Source organism: Eurytemora carolleeae, unplaced genomic scaffold (assembly GCF_000591075.1).
Source record: "Eurytemora carolleeae unplaced genomic scaffold, Eaff_2.0 scaffold72, whole genome shotgun sequence".
Taxonomy (NCBI): Eukaryota; Metazoa; Arthropoda; class Copepoda; order Calanoida; family Temoridae; genus Eurytemora; species Eurytemora carolleeae.
In genome coordinates this window covers 393660-410777 of record NW_019396031.1, presented here as the reverse complement: position 1 = coordinate 410777, position 17118 = coordinate 393660, and the positions used below count along the sequence as shown (strand labels likewise).

The following is a 17118-nucleotide window of genomic DNA, read 5'->3' as shown; positions in this document are numbered from 1 at the left end:
TCCACTTTACAAACGATGATTTTCCGTTATAACTATAAATCAAATGATGATTTTTATTCACCTAATTCATTATAAAGTTTATTTAACAGTTTAAACAATTCGAAATCGAAATGGATAGTCTAGGGAACATACTGTATTAATGTACTCTACTGCATATAATTTGTGAACATTTACATGATTTGTACACTTTGAACTCCCTTTCAGGCTGAAAGGGACTGAAAAATTTCATACCGAGAGATTCTTTTAATTCCTCTCTATATATTCTATTCTCTACAGTCCCTGTGACAAAGTTCACTTATGTAGGGGGAGGGTAGGGAATATTAAATTGGAATACAAATCCAGGGACTATTAGTTCCAAAAGGGGGTTTTACCCATTTCTAAAACTAGAAATGGGCACAGATTGAGTTTTCGGGTTTCCCGCCCATTATCGAGAGTAAAAGTCGATAGTAAAAACTACTTTTTCAGTGTTGAAAATGGGCCAAATCGCTGTCTGGAACTAATGTCCCCTGAAATCATATTGCTTATTAAAATCAAGTTTTGATCCTGTAGAGAAGAAAGTTTACAGTTCTCTCGAAGGTCTACGATGTCAAACCAGACCAGCAGTTCTAATATACAAGAAGAGGAGCCTAGATAAATATACAGAGCGTCCCATATCATATTAGATTATCTTCAATCTTTAACGACAAAATAAATCTTTAATACTCAAAAAACTTATCATTTTCCGCAAGAAAATTCTTATATAAGCCTTATATTATTTTTCAAAATGATAAATTCTAATTAAATTTTCTGATTAGTCCCGAAAATCGTAATTTAGACCCGTTCTCGGTCTAATATGATGTGGGACACCCTGTAGTTCCGATCAATCCTTTTCAATTCTTATCTGTTATTTGTATATTAAATCTTGCGCTAGATTCATACTGAAAACAAAATTTTATCTGTTAACAAATTTACATCTAAAGTTCTCCTTATTTTAATTTACTATTTCAAACTGGCATATAATTTTGTAATTTTTCTGACTTAATTATGCAGTTTGTAGATTGTAGGTGTACTTCTTTTTATTGTCAAAACTTGCGTCTATATTTATTTGTATTATATATTTAATATAACGATGGAATCCTTGACGACGTGTTGACTTTAGATAATGATTGTTGATCGTCTCTTTTTCCATATAATCCTACCGACAAATGTAATTAATAACTGTATGATTGTATGCCAATGATACCCCATCATCTGTCAGTCTTAAAACCTTCACAGAGGATTAATGTTTTCTATATTTCAGATTTAACCCAGGTGTGGGAGGTATATTAACAATCCACAATGTCGGGGTTTACTCCCAAACACATTAATGAGAATAAGCTCAAGGCTTTCTCTCTGGGAGCCATGGGACACAAAGCAGCAAGCAGGTTAGTCTGGTTCAAAACATATTTGAGATATCTATCTATCTATCTATTCTGACTCCCCAATAACACTAGTGTTACCAGGTAACCACCCCTCCCTGCAACCCAGAGCCCCCTTTTGGGGTGCGTGGATTACAGAGTTAGCATGACATGTGCAATGATACTGTTATGCCCGAGTGGCGGTAGCCGAGCCGTGAAGCCTGTATCTACAGCCCGGTATTAAATTTCCTATGGCCCTCTGGCCCAGCCACTGCTCTATACTACCAGATCCATGATACATTGATACAACCCTATTTCATTACTGTCAAAACCTATTCTCACTTTCTTCCTCAATTTTCTGATATATATATAAAGAATTCTTATATTAGTTCCAAAATCAAGTACCCCTCCCCCAACACCACAGGAAACCTAAAAATTCACTAACAAAAAAGATTGAGGGGGGAGGCATTCCATGGCAATTATTTTATTTTAGTTAAGATATTAATTTTTTTTTATTTACTCGCGCCTTTTTCAAAATCCATTTTGTACATTTTTATTTTTCAGGGGAGAAGAGGAGAAGCGAAAAAGGAAGGAAGAGGAAGAACGGATCGGAGTCTTGTATAAAGAATTTGAAGAACATTTCGATGATAATCCTGTCGCAAAGATCAACAAGACCTGGGTGAAGGCGGGGACCTTCAATGCCGGGAACAGGAAGGAGGATACGAGTGGGAAGGGAGAGCTTTATAAACCTAAAAGTAAATTGGCGGAACTGGCGGAGTCCTTTAGTACCCGCCAAAAGGCAATGGAGGAGCAGGCACGTCTACGTGCGGCGGAGATAATGCGCCCTGAGAAACCTGGAAAGAAGAAGGATAAAGATAAGAAAAAAAGTAACCTCGAGATATTCAAAGATGAGCTTAAAGCCATTCAAGTTGAGAGAGAGGAACGACAGAAATACAAGGCGATGATAAAGGCGGGTGGCGCCCCTATCCCCGGCAAATCTCTGCTTGACATCCCACCGGGCGGAGCTTTGGGAGATATAATGGCGGATGTTGAAGGAGATCCCTCCAGTACCAATATATATCTCGGTAATATTGCTCCTAAACTCTCGGAGATGGAGCTGACCAAACTGTTTGGAAAGTTTGGTCCTCTTGCTAGCGTCAAGATTATGTATCCAAGGAAGGGTTTTATTTTAACCTTTGTTTTTCAATAATTCTTTAAAAATAGTTGCTCTAGCAGGGTAGGAATGTTTGCCCCGTGTTTTTGTTGATATTTAAACTTTCTATAATGGGAGAAAACCTTGTCAGTGGCTTTTGAATTCTTAAGTTTTCCCCTAAATCTTCGAACCCATTTCACTTAACTGATATTTGTAAAACTGCTTAAAAAAAATAAACCACCACCAATCAGGACGGACGAGGAAAAGTCGCGAGGAAAGAATTGTGGATTCGTCGCGTTCATGTCAAGAGCAGACGGAGAGCGGGCAATGGCTGCGCTTCTGGGTAAAGATGTTGCCGGTCACGAGATGAGAATGGGTTGGGGTAAACCCGTCGGACTCCCCCTCCAGCCGATCTATGTTCCCCCTGCTCTCATCAAATATATCACACCTCCACCACAGTCTGGACTACCGTTTAACTGCCAACCGCAAGGTCATGATGCGGACCGCTGGGGTCTAGCTTCTATCAGCAATAATAATCCCCGACCCTGCGATATGCCCTCTGATTCCAAGGGAAAGAAAAGATTTTACAGGATGTTGAAACGAGCTGTGATCAAGGTTGTCATTCCTGCGGATAGGAGTCAGCTCAGCCTTATAAACAGGATGGTTGAGTTTGTAGTGAGAGAGGGTCCCATATTTGAGGCTACAATCATGAACCGAGAATTGAATAATCCCCAGTTTAAGTTTCTGTTTGAGAACCAGTCTCCGGAGCATATTTACTACAGGTGGAGACTTTTCTCCATCTTACAAGGAGATTCAAAGGATAAATGGTCAACAAATGATTTCCGAATGTTCAAGGGCGGATCAGTTTGGCGGCCACCGATTCCCAACATATTTACTTCTGGTATGCCGCTTGAGCTGCTTGGTTGCGACGGGGCAAGTGTTGATCCCGACGAGAAATTGGCGGAGGAGAAGGAAACTCCTCCCAAACCTCCTGTTGTGATACTTCCCGGGAAGAAACCCTTAACAGACAGCCAGCGAGACACCCTTGAGTCAACACTTAGGTCCCTCCTACCTGACAGGTAAGCTATTAAATACCCCTTGAGCTAGATCAAACCTTCTCTCTGTACTTTAGGAACGGGATCGCCGAGGCTATGGTCTGGTGTATTGAAACTGCAGAGTGTGCAGAGGAGGTGGTTGAGTGTCTTGCTGAATCTCTCTCCATCCTGGAGGTGAGAAAAAATAAACAAAACTGGAAATCTCTGTCTTGAATATCTCTCAAGTTATCTCTATCTTCCGACTCATATCTCACACCTTTGATCTGATTCAGACCCCAGTTGTTAAAAAGATAGCTCGCTTGTTCCTGATATCTGATATACTCCACAACAGCACGGTCAAGCTACCTAACGTGTCCTTCTACAGAACTGGATTCCAGGTAAACTAAGCCTACTCCGGAAGTAGTTTCAGAGTACTTGGATTTAGAAGATAAGGAAAAAACCAGACTCCTAACCATAAAAACAAAACAAATTTAGCGTTGATTATGCAACACTTTTTAATGTTGTAAGCAAATTATTTGTAGCAGTGCTTGGAACACTGACCAGGTAATAGACGACAAAAACTTTCAATAAAGTCATAAGAATGCAAGACTTTTTAAATAGCGAAAATGTACGTTTCACAAACAGGTTTTATAAAGTTTTCTTTCTTCTAATTTTTCAAATTTAACGGATTTTGTACTTGTCTTCTTGTTTATGTCGTATAACCACATGTACAGGCGAAGCTGCCGGAAGTGTTTAAGGATTTGCACGCCTCCTACACTAATATATCTGACCGGCGCAGCGCAGAGGCATTCAGGCAGAGGGTCATGTCATGCTTCAGAGTATGGGAGGTAAGCATTCAGGGTCTTTATTTTGCAATCTTGCGAGTTTTTGTTTGGGGGGGGGGGGGAGTGGAATTATTAAATGCATGTCAATTACTACAGATGTTGTATATACTAACAGACTCCCTATTCTGAGACTCACATCTTATTATCTAATGGGGGTGCTGGCAGGTCTGGTTACTTGTTTTTTTCATGGCCAATTAGAAAGATCAAAAACATATTTGATATCAGGACTGGAACCTCTACCCGATGGATTTCCTGATCAAGATGCAGAACCTGTTCTTGGGTCTGGTAAACCAGGAACCGGAGAAGGAGTCCGAGGAAGAAGGAAGTGCTACGGATGATGATGTTGACGGGATGCCGCTAGATGGAGCTGCACTACTTAAGGGAAACATTGCCAGAGCTAAACTAGCAAGGTAAAAAATAGTTTGTAAAGAATCTCAGGAAAACCATAAAAATCTTTCCTCAAACCTAAACTTGATAAAGAAAGTTACCAAAAATCAAAACATTAATTTTGTAAAGTTTTTCGTTTTATTATATATCCAGAAATATATTAGGAGATCCAGTGAGTAAACGCTTCTTTTTTTAAAGATCAACTGGACTTATTTTTAATTTGGATAGTGTAAGTCATTAGCTATTAGAATTTTTTATATTTTTCTTTACAAGCATTAAACCATTCCGGGGTCTGTCAGTTCTGAGGTCACACATGAGATTTTTAATTAAAGGTTTAAAAATATTGAGCCCTTCAAACAAACAAGACAAAAAATATTTCTGTTCCACACTGGGTGACTCAAAGTTCTTATGTTTATAAACGTATGATTTTGATTTCAGGTCGGATACACAGAGTGAGGATAGTTTGGATGGAGAACCTATCGACGGAGAAGCAAAGAGAACGGTTTCTCCGGCTCCTCCTCCTCCCGCCGGAGCATTTATTAAGAGTAAATGGGAAACTGTAGACCCGGAGCAGGTAGAAAATCTTGGATCTTACAGATCTTTCTGGTATCTCATCTGACCAGGTTTAGTCATTCTGCTTTTTATTAATGTAATTGACGGTAGATTGTCCAGATAATTTTATTTCTTTTTTGACAAAATTCGATTTAGATTTTTTTAAATCAAGTAAGTTAACCTATCTTCTTTTAGGTGAAAGCCCAGGCCGTCACGACAAGTAAGTGGGAGAGGGAGGAGAACGATGATTTGGTAAAGGCGAGGAAGGCCCTGATGGGTGCAATGGCGAGCAAGTGGGAGGACCAGGAGGACAGCCTGGACGGAGAACCGATAGAACGAGATGATGGATCATCAGAACTAGAACTTAAAGCTGCAGAGGAACGCCGACAAATTCTCAGGTTATAATTGAATTATAATTGATAGTTTTTTTCCCATTCTGACCTTGCCTTATTTCAGGGAGATTGAAGTAAAAGTCATGGAGTACCAAGATGACCTGGAGAGTGGGAGCAAGGGAATCAAATCAGGCTGGAGTATCGCGGAACAAGTCGAACACTTCAGAAAGAAACTTCTCCGTAAAGCTCTTGACGAAACTCCGAGGAAGGAAAAGGAACGTAACTCAGATGATTCGGAGCTGGATCGAAGTAGTAGGAGCAGTAAGAAAAAGGAAAAGAAAAGAAAACGCGACCGTTCATCATCAGAATCAAGGTCAAGGTCCCGAGAGAGAAACCGATCCAAGGATCGGAAAAAGAAAAAGAAATCTCGCGAAGGAAGCTACAGTTCCACCCCGGATCGGAGAAAGAAGGACAGATCCCGGTCTCCGAAAAGAGCGAAGCGTTCCAGATCAAAATCCCCGAAGAAGCATAAAAAGAAACGTCATTAATTAAAACCTGCCTCCTTGTTTATATTGAATTCTCCTATTTTCCATAATAACTTTGTGTAATAATTACAGATGGGAGACAGTAGATCGTCCAGTGAGGACCCGACCTCGGAGAAGGAATGGGTTCTGTATAGAGATAGAACGGATTGGAAGGATGTTACCCCAATACCACAGGAATATATCTTCATTTCTGACTTAATGTCAATTTTTGTTATCAATTTTCAAGTTAAAGTTTTGTTATAACACACCTGGCACAATTGGACCAGATTTTGATTGATACAAATATTTGTCTTCTTCACCGGGACTTGGAACGTTCAGATTTCTTACGAAATGATTTTGTTTCGGTTCTCTAGCAGACATTGTTAAGCTTCCTAAAGTTCTGAAGATCTGTTAAAAAGAATGATGGTCCGAGTCCTGTGGTTCAGATCGCCTACAGTGATCGGTTTAAGGATGTCTACGATTATTTCCGGGCTGTCATGAAGTCTGAGGAGAAGAGTTCGAGAGTTCTTGGTCTTACAGAGGATGCATTAGATCTTAACCCTGCTAACTATACTGTTTGGTATTATAGGTAAAAACTAAAAAATAATAAATAATAACTGTAAACATAGTTTACGATGTACAGTGTGTCCCACGAAACATAATATTTATATATTTTCTTTGATATCCCAATAGTCTTCTTTTTACAGTGTTTGGTTCTTGAACCTGGAACATATAATAGCTTTCAAAATTGCGGTTTATGTTTCTTTTATCTGTACAATGAAAGCGACAATTGATAGAGAATGGGAGCATTTGTCAGATAGATCACAGACTATGTCTGAGACACGCTTGGACTGAAAGATGGAGCCCTAAATGTATCCAGAAGAAATTTTGTGTCTATACATTCTTTGGAATGAATAATATATCCTAACAAATCCAAACCTGAAAGAAATTCTGTACTTTTTGTTAAATTCAAAAGCATATTCTTGGTTTACGTTTTGGAAATTTCTAATTCTTGTGTTATAAGCATACTTGTAAATCAAGATTTTCACATGAATGTCGCATGATATAATAAAATTTGACGGTTCGGCTGCTTAATTATAAAATTTATCATTTTTAATGGGACGAACTGTTAAAAAAGTAATCATAGAAATATTTAATTTCTTTTTGCTCTTGACAATTGTAACGCATTAAGCCAATATACAGAAAGAAATGTCAAGCTTGAATTAAATGTTGGAGTCTAAAGCAAGTCCTCAAAAAAAAATGACAAAAGACTAGTGTACTGTACTTTTCATAAGTTATGTACTAATTAATTCAAATAAAGACAAAGACTGGATGATAAAATTTTATCAATGTTATTAACCCTAATCTTATTAAGGAGAGAAGTTTTAAAGAGTTTAAAATCCAACCTGAAGGATGAACTGGCGTACTGCAGGGAGATGATTGAGGAACACCCAAAGAATTATCAGGAATCTTTAACTTAAGATCATTATATGAGAAAATTAATTATCTCGCCATGATTAACGTCGTTATTTAATTACCCCCCCCCCCCCCCTTGGTGGTAATTAAATATCCCCCCCCCCCTTCGTACAATGTAAAATGTACTACACTCTAAAATAAAGAATAAATAACTAGGTTTGGCAGCATCGTAGAGTTCTCATTGAATGGCTCCAAGATCCGGGAAATGAACTTAGGTAAATTATTGACGAGATAAGAATTGATAAGTTTAGAAGGAAGAATTTTTTAAACGTTTTTTCTAAACCTGTAAATTTTTAGAGGTGGAAAATTTTAAACAGTTGACTATTGACAACCCCCTTTTGATCTGTTTAAACTGTGGACCTAACCAATCAGAGATGGGTTAATCTCCTTTCGAGGAATAATAAAGTAAACATAGACCATTCATCAAAAGTTGCCAGCTCTGTCCGTTAAAGATTCAATTTTTAAAAATCTGTAGTTATTTAAGATGAAAAAGTTTCAAATTTTTAGTGTTGCTTAAGGTTTAAAAGTGTCACATCTTGGCCATAATGACAGTTTATCCTTTGAAATTGTTTACATTCACAGTTTAACACATCTGAAGAATGAATTTAACTTAAACCATTTATCAGAAGTTGCCAGCCTCGTCTGTTTATGATGCATTTAAAAAAAATATTTGTTCTTTCATTTAGGATGAAATAGTTTCAAATCTTTAGTTTTGCTCAAGGTTTAAAAGTGTTGCTTCTTGTCCATAATGATAGTGATCCCCTGCAATTGTTTAGATAAAAAATAGTGAATTACCGTATAGTATACTGTCTCTTTTTTCTAAAGCATTTCACTATAGAGACAAAGTTACATTAATAAATTTTTGTAAACTTTATGTGAGACCACACCTAGAGTTCTCCGTCCCAGTTTGGTGTCCTTAAAGTGTAGGAGATAAAGAAACTTTTAAAAAAAGTTCAAATAAAAGGGCGGTCTCAATAGTTTCAGAACTCACTGGTTCATCTTACAGTGAAAAACTAATTGAACTGAATTTACAATCCCTAGAAAGTCGAAGACTCCGCTATGATATAATTGAAACCTATAAAATTATTCATGGTGTTAATAATGTTGATAAAAGTGTTAGTGGTTTTCAATGTTAGCAGATACATCCAATAGAATTACAAGGATGTCAGAAAATCCTCTTTCGTGCCAATTTTTGTAGAACTGATAATCGTAAACATTTTTTTAGCTAAAGAGTTGTTTCTCCGTGGAATGATTTAGCGTGTGATATAAAAACTGCGTGAACTTTTAAATCTAGATATGATAAATATGTAAAGAATTCTAATCTGTTCTAAGATTACATAGAAAGAAAACAGAAAGGCCAAATTAAAAAAAAGAAGAACGAAATGTCGAAAAATAAATGTCCTTTTTAAATCTTGATGCACTAGATATTCGTAAATATTGAATATAATATTTTCTGCATATTAATGTGATAAATTCAAGTCATGGATTAATGTCTAATAAATCTTATGTCACAAATCTCCTGGAGTTTTTGGCGACTGTGACAGACTATGTAGACAAGGGATTTAATCTAGACCTTATTTATCTTGACTTTTGATACTGTACCCCATCTGAGATTAATTGAAGAAAACAAGGCTCATTCTATTAGTGGTAAAAATTTTGAACGACAACGATCTGAAATTTTCTTATATACTTCACCAGGAGTCCTGAAAATAATCATAACATAAACATAAATATATATGTTTTTCCTTATAGGTTTACGGAGGTGATTCTTGCGGCAGATCAAAAGAACTATCACGCTTGGCAGCACAGGAATCATGAAAATCCAATAAAATGTTGAAGTTTTGCTGCTGACGGCAATCTTTTCAATTTCCTACTCATGTCTGTTACATAAGAATAGGATTTTTTTTCGTACGGTATAGAAGAATTGAGAGAATGGGCTTCTCAGCGTAGTTTTAAGCCCTTAAAGAGAATGCCAAACGATATAAGACGCTATCCTTAAAATTTTTGCATAATTAAAGATAAGAGGGAACACATAATTTTTTCATAAAAGCATAAAAATGCAAACAAATCGTTTTAAAGGGTACCGTTGATTAAATGTATGTTGGTAGTTTATGTATAAAGGGATATAAGGTTCAATCTTATAGTAAGATTTTTGGACCTTCTTCATTTCTTAATTTTCCACTGATTGATCAGACAATGGGTGCTGCAGGCATTCAGTCTTTGGAAGGATGAACTGGAGTTCGTGGAGAGATTGCTTGATGATGATATTAGGTTAGTGGCAGTGGGGGCAACGGGGTTCAGTCCCCCTGGGATAAGTCAAATATATGGTTTACAGCAGGTTTTCAGGTCCAAATGGGTGGAAAGAATCCCCCCCCCCCCTTGAGAAAGTCCCGAGTACGCCCCTTGTCCGAATTTAATGAATTTGAGCCGCGTCTTAAATCCACCAAAAACCGGTTTTAATTGACCGCTGGCTTAAATCTTGAAAAAAATCAATACAAATTTAAGTAGAACCAACCATATTTGAGCCGCGGCTCAAATTCTTTGGTTAGTGGTTTAAAATCTTCTAAATAGGTTCATTTTATTAAGAGGTGAGTTTTTATAGTCCTGATGACTTTATTTGGTATGAAAACCCGTAAAATATGTAGTACAAATTACACTGTATGTACATAAAAATAAAATTTTATAGACATTAATAAGTCAAACCATTGGTTGATTAAAAGAAGAAATTATCACGAATAATCCAAGAGTCTACGTTGATTAATGTTCAGGAACAATTCTGCTTGGAATGAACGGTTCTACGTGGTGAGTCAAAGTGAAGGTTGGAAGAACCCTGTAGTGGAGAGAGAGATTAAGTTCGTCCTGGAGAAGATTAACATGGTTTCCAGGAATGAGAGTGCGTGGAACTATCTCAGGGTTAGTTAATATATAGGAGGCATAACCAAACCACCCACACACAAAAACCACTTAGATATCCAAAGAAAATTCTTGAAAAGTAACAATTGCATCTTTAGTGTTTTTTTTCTTCAATGGGGGGGGGGGGAGGGGCGTAAAAAGTAACTTTTAAGTCTCTCATCCTTTTTTTCTTTTACTACAATTGTAGCATTCATTTCTCTTGGGAGTGGTTTTCAAAATTTTTAATTGTGTTATTAAATTGTAAACAACTTTTGTTCTCCAGGGAGTACTGGAGCACTGTGAGGACGATGAACTGAGAGGAGAGTTGAGAAGCAGGGTTCAGAATACTTGTCAACAACTCCTAGATAAGGGGGACGAATCTCCTTATCTTCTAGGCTTTATGGTTGAACTGTTGATCCAGGTACAGTCAAGAATAATTGATTTCTTAGATACCCCACTCCACCCCCACCCCACTTTTCATTATAAAATCTTCACGTTATTGTGGAAATGTCTACTTCTGTTTGTAAAATAGTATTTTTACATTTGTGAAAAAACGGGGATGACACAACGGTTCGATTTTCTATAATTTCTAGGACCTGGAGAACAAGAACTTGAAAGTATCGGAGCAGACGGAAACCTTAAAGAAGATTGAATCCATGTGCACGAACCTGGCAACAAACTGTGATAAAATTAGAAAAAAATACTGGGACTATATTCTAGCGACAGTTCAGAGTAAATATAAGAGTTCGTGATAAGTGATTGATATCCATCCATACACCTGGTTATTCTAAATATAATATAATGTTTGTAACATTTTTTTTCTTTAATTTGACCCGTGATTTATTTTCTTAATTTACCGCTAACTGTCTCTACACTGAATATATAGAAGACTGAGCTTGATATTATAAAGATATGAACAGTAGGGTTAATATTTTTCTAACCCCCACCAAGCCCAAATTTAAGAAGTAATGGGTTTGGAATTAATAATTGAATATTATTTGTCATGGTTTTTACAAAGACCTCGCAAAATTGTGTTAACCCAAAACTAGTGTTTACAATGAATGAAAACATTAACCATATTGTGCTTGCTGTTTGAATACTCTCCATTTTGTTACAAAAGAATGCTGAAATTTTCTACAATGATGATTGCAGGAATAAGTGTCAAGAATTAACTATTTGAATAAAGTCCTAGCTTATTTTTTTTCTATTGTATCCTTTTAGCTTGATCATTTCCAAGTTCAGAGTGAAAATGGCAGATGCTGATAACTCACTCCGTCAGGCACTCCTGGACACAGTAGCAGGTTAGTTCTACAATATAATAATATCAGAGGTTGGAGCTGAATTAATCCGCTGCGTAAATATTAAATCTGAGGCGAAGAAAGGAAAACAAGAGTCTTGAATTAACTCGCTATTTCTTGTTGGTCGAACGCAGGTTTTTGTGCCTTAAAATTGGTTAATAAGTTTAGTAGATGAAGCTCTCATTTGTGGAATTCTCGGACCTTTTAAAATTTCTGAACGGTATTACCATATGGGATTAACAACACAAAGTTCTGAATTCTGGTCAAAACAATTCCAATTTATCTTCAAAGGTTTTGGCACTGAACCACGATGAACATTTTTTTTAGCCAATCACTAGTGTTTGACGAAGTTTTAATGAATATTTTCATATATTGGTCGGCGATTCTATCAATACAATGAAGGCGACTTTTTATTTTTAATTATTTGATTCCTAACAAGCCTTCTTCAAATTACAAGATTAGAAGTAAACAAAGGTAATCTGTTTAATTATTGCCAACTTCTCTGTTAAAAAAGTGTCTCTGGTGTTTTTAAGTTTGGTGGAAATTAAATTGAAATAGAAAGTCGTCTTCATTGTATTAATATGTAAGACGATGATTAACATTTTTTATTAATAGAAAAGAAGTTTATGGGGATAAAGGAAGCCTTTTATTTGACAGAGTTTGTTAATCCCAGAAATGATTGGGAAATTGAAATGAAACCCAGCTATAACCCATAATCATGGTCTGGGCAAACAGAATTTACCATTACATATTCTAGCATTTATAAATATTTAGTAAGAAACACAGTTGCCTTCTATCTAGCAGCTATAGCACACTGGGACTGGCCGGGTATTTGTAAAAAGTATTTTTTTATCTGATATTTGAATATATCCAGGACTGATGAACCCAGACCAGGTTGTCAGGAAAGCTGCTGAGGAGCAAGTTAAAGCACTGGAGGTAGGAATACTTTAACTTCACAGAGATCCAAACAGCCATAGAGCTGCACTATTTTTTTTGGTCTGAGTAACTCCTTGGCCTTTGAGTCTACTTGATTAAATCTTCCAGATTGTACATTGTTTTTCACTTCTTTATTTGCCGATGATACTGGATTCTTAAAATCATCCAATAATCTAGAAACTCTTTTTCAAAAGGCAAATCATGAACTTTCTAAAGCATCTTATTGGTTTCAGGCTAATAAGTTAACACTTAATGTTTCAAAAACCAAATATATTGTATTTAGAAATAAATCTAGATGCCATTTGATGATCAGGGTTATAATCTCAAAAAAGGAAATGAAATTATTGAAAGAATAGGCTCAACTTGCAAAGATAAATATTTCAAGTTTGTCGGTGTAAAATTTGACGAATTTTTGAACTGGAATTATCAATTAGATGGTATTTGTGCAAAATTATCTAGTGCAGTTTTGCCCTAAAAAGCGTTAAAAATATTCTCCCGTTAAACATAAGAAAGATAGTTTATGAAAGTTTAATAAAATCTCAATTAGAGTATGGTATTTTAGCATGGGGGTCATCAGCAAACAATAAAATAGGAAAATTATTTAAACTTCAAAGGAAAGCAATACGGACTGTCAGATAAAGGATATTCACAGCATACAGATCCTTTTTTTCTGAACTTGGAATGCTTAAATTATCTGATATACACAAACATAATGCTTCTACTTTTATGTATAAATATATAAAAGAAAAACTTCCTTCGGTTTTTAATGGAATGTTTGCTCCATTTGTAGAACCTAATAGGACACAAAGTTTTAAATTGGAATTAATAAGAAACAAATATCTTAAACCTTTTCCAAAAATATTTCTCACGAGAATTTGGAATAGTGTTCCAATGAATATTTAATGTTCATTATCAGTACATAGTTTCAAAACGAATATGAAAATATATCTAGCTTCTAAATATAAGGAATTTAAATGTAAAAACAGGAACTGCTACTCATGTAATTTGGAAATCTTGTAAACCACTCTGTAACATATTATCTACAAAAATTGGATTTTTTAGTGCTGGGGTTTCTCCTTCTCTTCCCTTTTCCCTTTACTATTCAACATTCCTTCTTTTTTTCCCTTTTTTAAAAATTACTTTGTGAATTGTGTAATGTATTCGTTATTTGTTAATTAAAAAAAAATACAATGTATCTAAAACTTTGGAGGGCCAGCCAATCAAAACAACCAGAAATGGTTAGGCTGTAGCCCTGGCTAATAATTGTTTAGTAAATAATTATAAAATGTAAAATGTATTTATTATAATGTTAGCCGAAATATCTATCTATCTATCTATCTACTTTTGTTTGGTGGTCCTAGATATCTTCATATTAGCTTCAGCTTTTAAGAAGTAAGTGGCAAATTTCTTTTCGTTTTTTTGTGAGAGCCTAATTAAAGAACCAGCTTCAAATTAAAACATTTTAATGTATTTTAGGATTTTACTGTATATATATATATATATATATATATATATATATATATATATATATATATATATATATATATATATATATAATATATAATATTATTTATATTAATGTGACTTGCTTGGACTTCATAATCGGTTTTTTTTATGGGAAAATTTTTTTTTGGTGTTAATTCATTCTCTCTTTTATTGATAACCTTTTCACACAAAAAATAATTTAACATCTTTTGAACTGATCTATTTAAATTTTAATCACGAAATGATTATATATTTTTAAAAAGTTATAGAAGAGGTCCTGGCTGAAAAATCAATGTTAATTTTGGACTTGAACCTCCATTCTGAGACTTGGAATCTGTTACCAACTCCACGAAATTTTTAATTTTATTCAATAAGACAACGTTTTCATTTTCTAGGTGACAGACGAGTATGGAGTATATTTATGTGAGTTGACCCTGAACCCTCAAGGTCTCCTTCCGGTCAGACAACTAGCTGCAGTTCTTCTTAAACAATATATAGACGCACACTGGTCACAGGTATTTTTCAGGTTACTACAGGGAGTGAGTTGTTTGGTTCGTTGATCACAGTTATTTGGTTTTTGAGTTATGTGGATGAATGGTCTCTCAGTTCCGTGGGTGGACTTAGTTCTGGATAGGTGGAGAAATATTTTATTATTTATTTAATATTTCGAATATTGACGGGTTCTAGTCAATTTTATTTAAAATTGATTAGAGATTGATTTGAATTTGATTTAAGATTAATTTGAGATTGATTTGAGATTAATTTGAGATTGATTTGAGATTAATTTGAGATTAATTTGATTTGAGATTGATTTGAGATTGAATTGAGATTGAATTGAGATTGAATTGAGATTGAATTGAGATTGAATTGAGATTGAATTGAGATTGAATTGAGATTGATTGAGATTGAATTGAGATTGAATTGAGATTGAATTGAAGGATTGATTTAGGATTGATTTAGGATTGATTTGGGATTGATTTAGGATTGATTGGAGATTGATTTGAGATTGATTTAAGATTGATTTAAGATTGTTTTGAGATTGTTTTGGGAATAATTTTAGAATGATTTGAGATTGATTTGAGATTGATTTGAGATTAATTTGAAATTAATTTGATTTGAGATTGATTTGAGATTGAATTGAGATTGAATTGAGATTGAATTGAGATTGAATTGAAGGATTGATTTAGGATTGATTTAGGATTGATTTGGGATTGATTTAGGATTGATTTGAGATTGATTTGAGATTGATTTGAGATTGATTTAAGATTGATTTAAGATTGATTTAAGATTGTTTTGAGATTGTTTTGGGAATGATTTGAGAATGATTTGAGATTGATTTGAGATTGATTTGAGATTGATTTGAAATTGATTTGAGATTATTAATTTGAGATTAATTTGAGATTAATTTGATTTGAGATTGATTTGAGATTGATTTGAGATTGAATTGAGATTGATTTAGGATTGATTTAGGATTGATTTAGGATTGATTTAGGATTGATTTGGGATTGATTTAGGATTGATCTGAGATTGATTTGAGATTGATTTGAGATTGATTTGAGATTGATTTGAGATTGATTTGAGATTTATTTGAGATTGATTTAAGATTGATTTAAGATTGTTTTGAGATTGTTTTGAGAATGATTTGAAAATGATTTGAGATTGATTTGAGATTGATTTGAGATTGATTTAAGATTGATTTAAGATTGATTTAGGATTGATTTAGGATTGATTTGGGATTGATTTAGGATTGATTTGGGATTGATTTAGGATTGATATGAGATTGATTTAGGATTGATTTGAGATTGATTTGAGAATGATTTGAGAATGATTTGTGATTGATTTGAGATTGATTTGAGATTGATTTGAGATTGATTTGAGATTGATTTAGCATTGTTTTAGGATTGTTTTAGGATTGATTTAGGAGATGATTTGGGATTGATTTAGGATTGATTTGAGATTGATTTAGGATTGATTTGAGATTGATTTGAGATTGATTTGAGATTGATTTGAGACTGAATTGAGACTGATTTGAGATTGATTTGAGATTGATTTGAGACTGAATTGAGATTGATTTGAGACTGATTTGAGATTTATTTAAGATTTATTTAGGATTGATTTGAGACTGATTTGAGACTGATATGAGACTGATATGAGACTGATTTGAGACTGATTTGAGATTGATTTGAGATTGATTTGAGATTGATTTGAGATTGATTTGAGATTGAATTAGGTGTGATTTGAGATTGATTTGAGACTGATTTGAGATTGATTTGAGACTGATTTAATTTTTAGGATACAGAGAAGTTCCGTCCTCCTGAGGTTACTTCTAGTGCAAAGAATTCTATTAGACAAATGCTTCCTCTAGGCCTTAGTGAATCTATTAGTAAAGGTAAACTCATGTTTTGTAATGTTACTTAACAACAAAATCAAATATGAGATCGATTTTTGAAGAAACTTGATGGCTTGATCTACAATTTTGAAATTCAAATTATTTTTAAGTAAATTTTCTGTTAAATGGTTTTCTGAACTGTTTTTGTTAAAAACAAAGTGATAAAAGTATTTGATTTGGAAATGTATATATACATATTATTCTTCATTCGTTAATGTATAAAATTATTCAATAATAGTACTCGGTCATCATCAGTGTGTCTGAATAAGTACGTCATCTTCTGCATTGGAGAATGGAGAATGCAAATATTTAGAGGAAATTTGTACTAGATTCCCCTTTTTCTTCTGTCTCTATTTGCCTAAAATGGGGCTTCTTGCAGATCTCATTCTCGTATATTCTCGTAGAAAGACTGTATAGCATTGGGGGGGGGGGGGGGGGG

General features: G+C 34.7%; 4 protein-coding genes across 5 annotated transcripts in view; all 4 read left to right on the top strand.

Annotated features, from left to right (window-relative positions):
• Positions 1 to 1280, top strand: part of LOC111696694 (uncharacterized) — a 3803-nt gene extending 2523 nt beyond the window's left edge. The window contains exons 6-7 of one of the 2 annotated variants that reach the window (XM_023466398.1): positions 550 to 637; positions 851 to 1280. In XM_023466398.1, the coding sequence (XP_023322166.1) occupies positions 550 to 634 (85 nt within the window). In that variant the 3' untranslated portion in view covers positions 635 to 637; positions 851 to 1280. Of the gene's footprint in view, positions 1 to 549; positions 642 to 850 lie in introns of both variants that reach the window. The other variant, XM_023466408.1, reaches the window with a different exon arrangement.
• A 15-nt stretch (positions 1281 to 1295) lies between these two features.
• On the top strand, positions 1296 to 6297 carry LOC111696582 (U2 snRNP-associated SURP motif-containing protein). Its single transcript, XM_023466224.1, has 10 exons — positions 1296 to 1403; positions 1941 to 2552; positions 2781 to 3608; positions 3662 to 3758; positions 3857 to 3961; positions 4298 to 4411; positions 4634 to 4818; positions 5234 to 5369; positions 5543 to 5745; positions 5804 to 6297. Exons 1-10 carry the CDS (start codon positions 1318 to 1320, stop codon positions 6225 to 6227), a joined length of 2790 nt encoding a protein of 929 aa, XP_023321992.1. The 5' UTR covers positions 1296 to 1317; the 3' UTR covers positions 6228 to 6297.
• LOC111696687 (protein farnesyltransferase/geranylgeranyltransferase type-1 subunit alpha) lies at positions 6285 to 11808 on the top strand. The gene is made up of 9 exons (XM_023466387.1): positions 6285 to 6398; positions 6623 to 6792; positions 7579 to 7669; positions 7836 to 7894; positions 9432 to 9488; positions 9873 to 9950; positions 10448 to 10592; positions 10855 to 10992; positions 11165 to 11808. The coding sequence occupies exons 1-9, from the start codon at positions 6297 to 6299 to the stop codon at positions 11321 to 11323; spliced, it is 999 nt and encodes a 332-aa protein (XP_023322155.1). The 5' UTR covers positions 6285 to 6296; the 3' UTR covers positions 11324 to 11808.
• LOC111696681 (importin-9) overlaps positions 11791 to 17118 on the top strand; it is a 10137-nt gene continuing 4809 nt past the window's right edge. The window contains exons 1-4 of the mRNA XM_023466374.1: positions 11791 to 11872; positions 12744 to 12805; positions 14686 to 14805; positions 16583 to 16679. Of these exons, the coding sequence (XP_023322142.1) occupies positions 11821 to 11872; positions 12744 to 12805; positions 14686 to 14805; positions 16583 to 16679 (331 nt within the window). The 5' untranslated portion in view covers positions 11791 to 11820. The remainder of the gene's footprint in view (positions 11873 to 12743; positions 12806 to 14685; positions 14806 to 16582; positions 16680 to 17118) is intronic.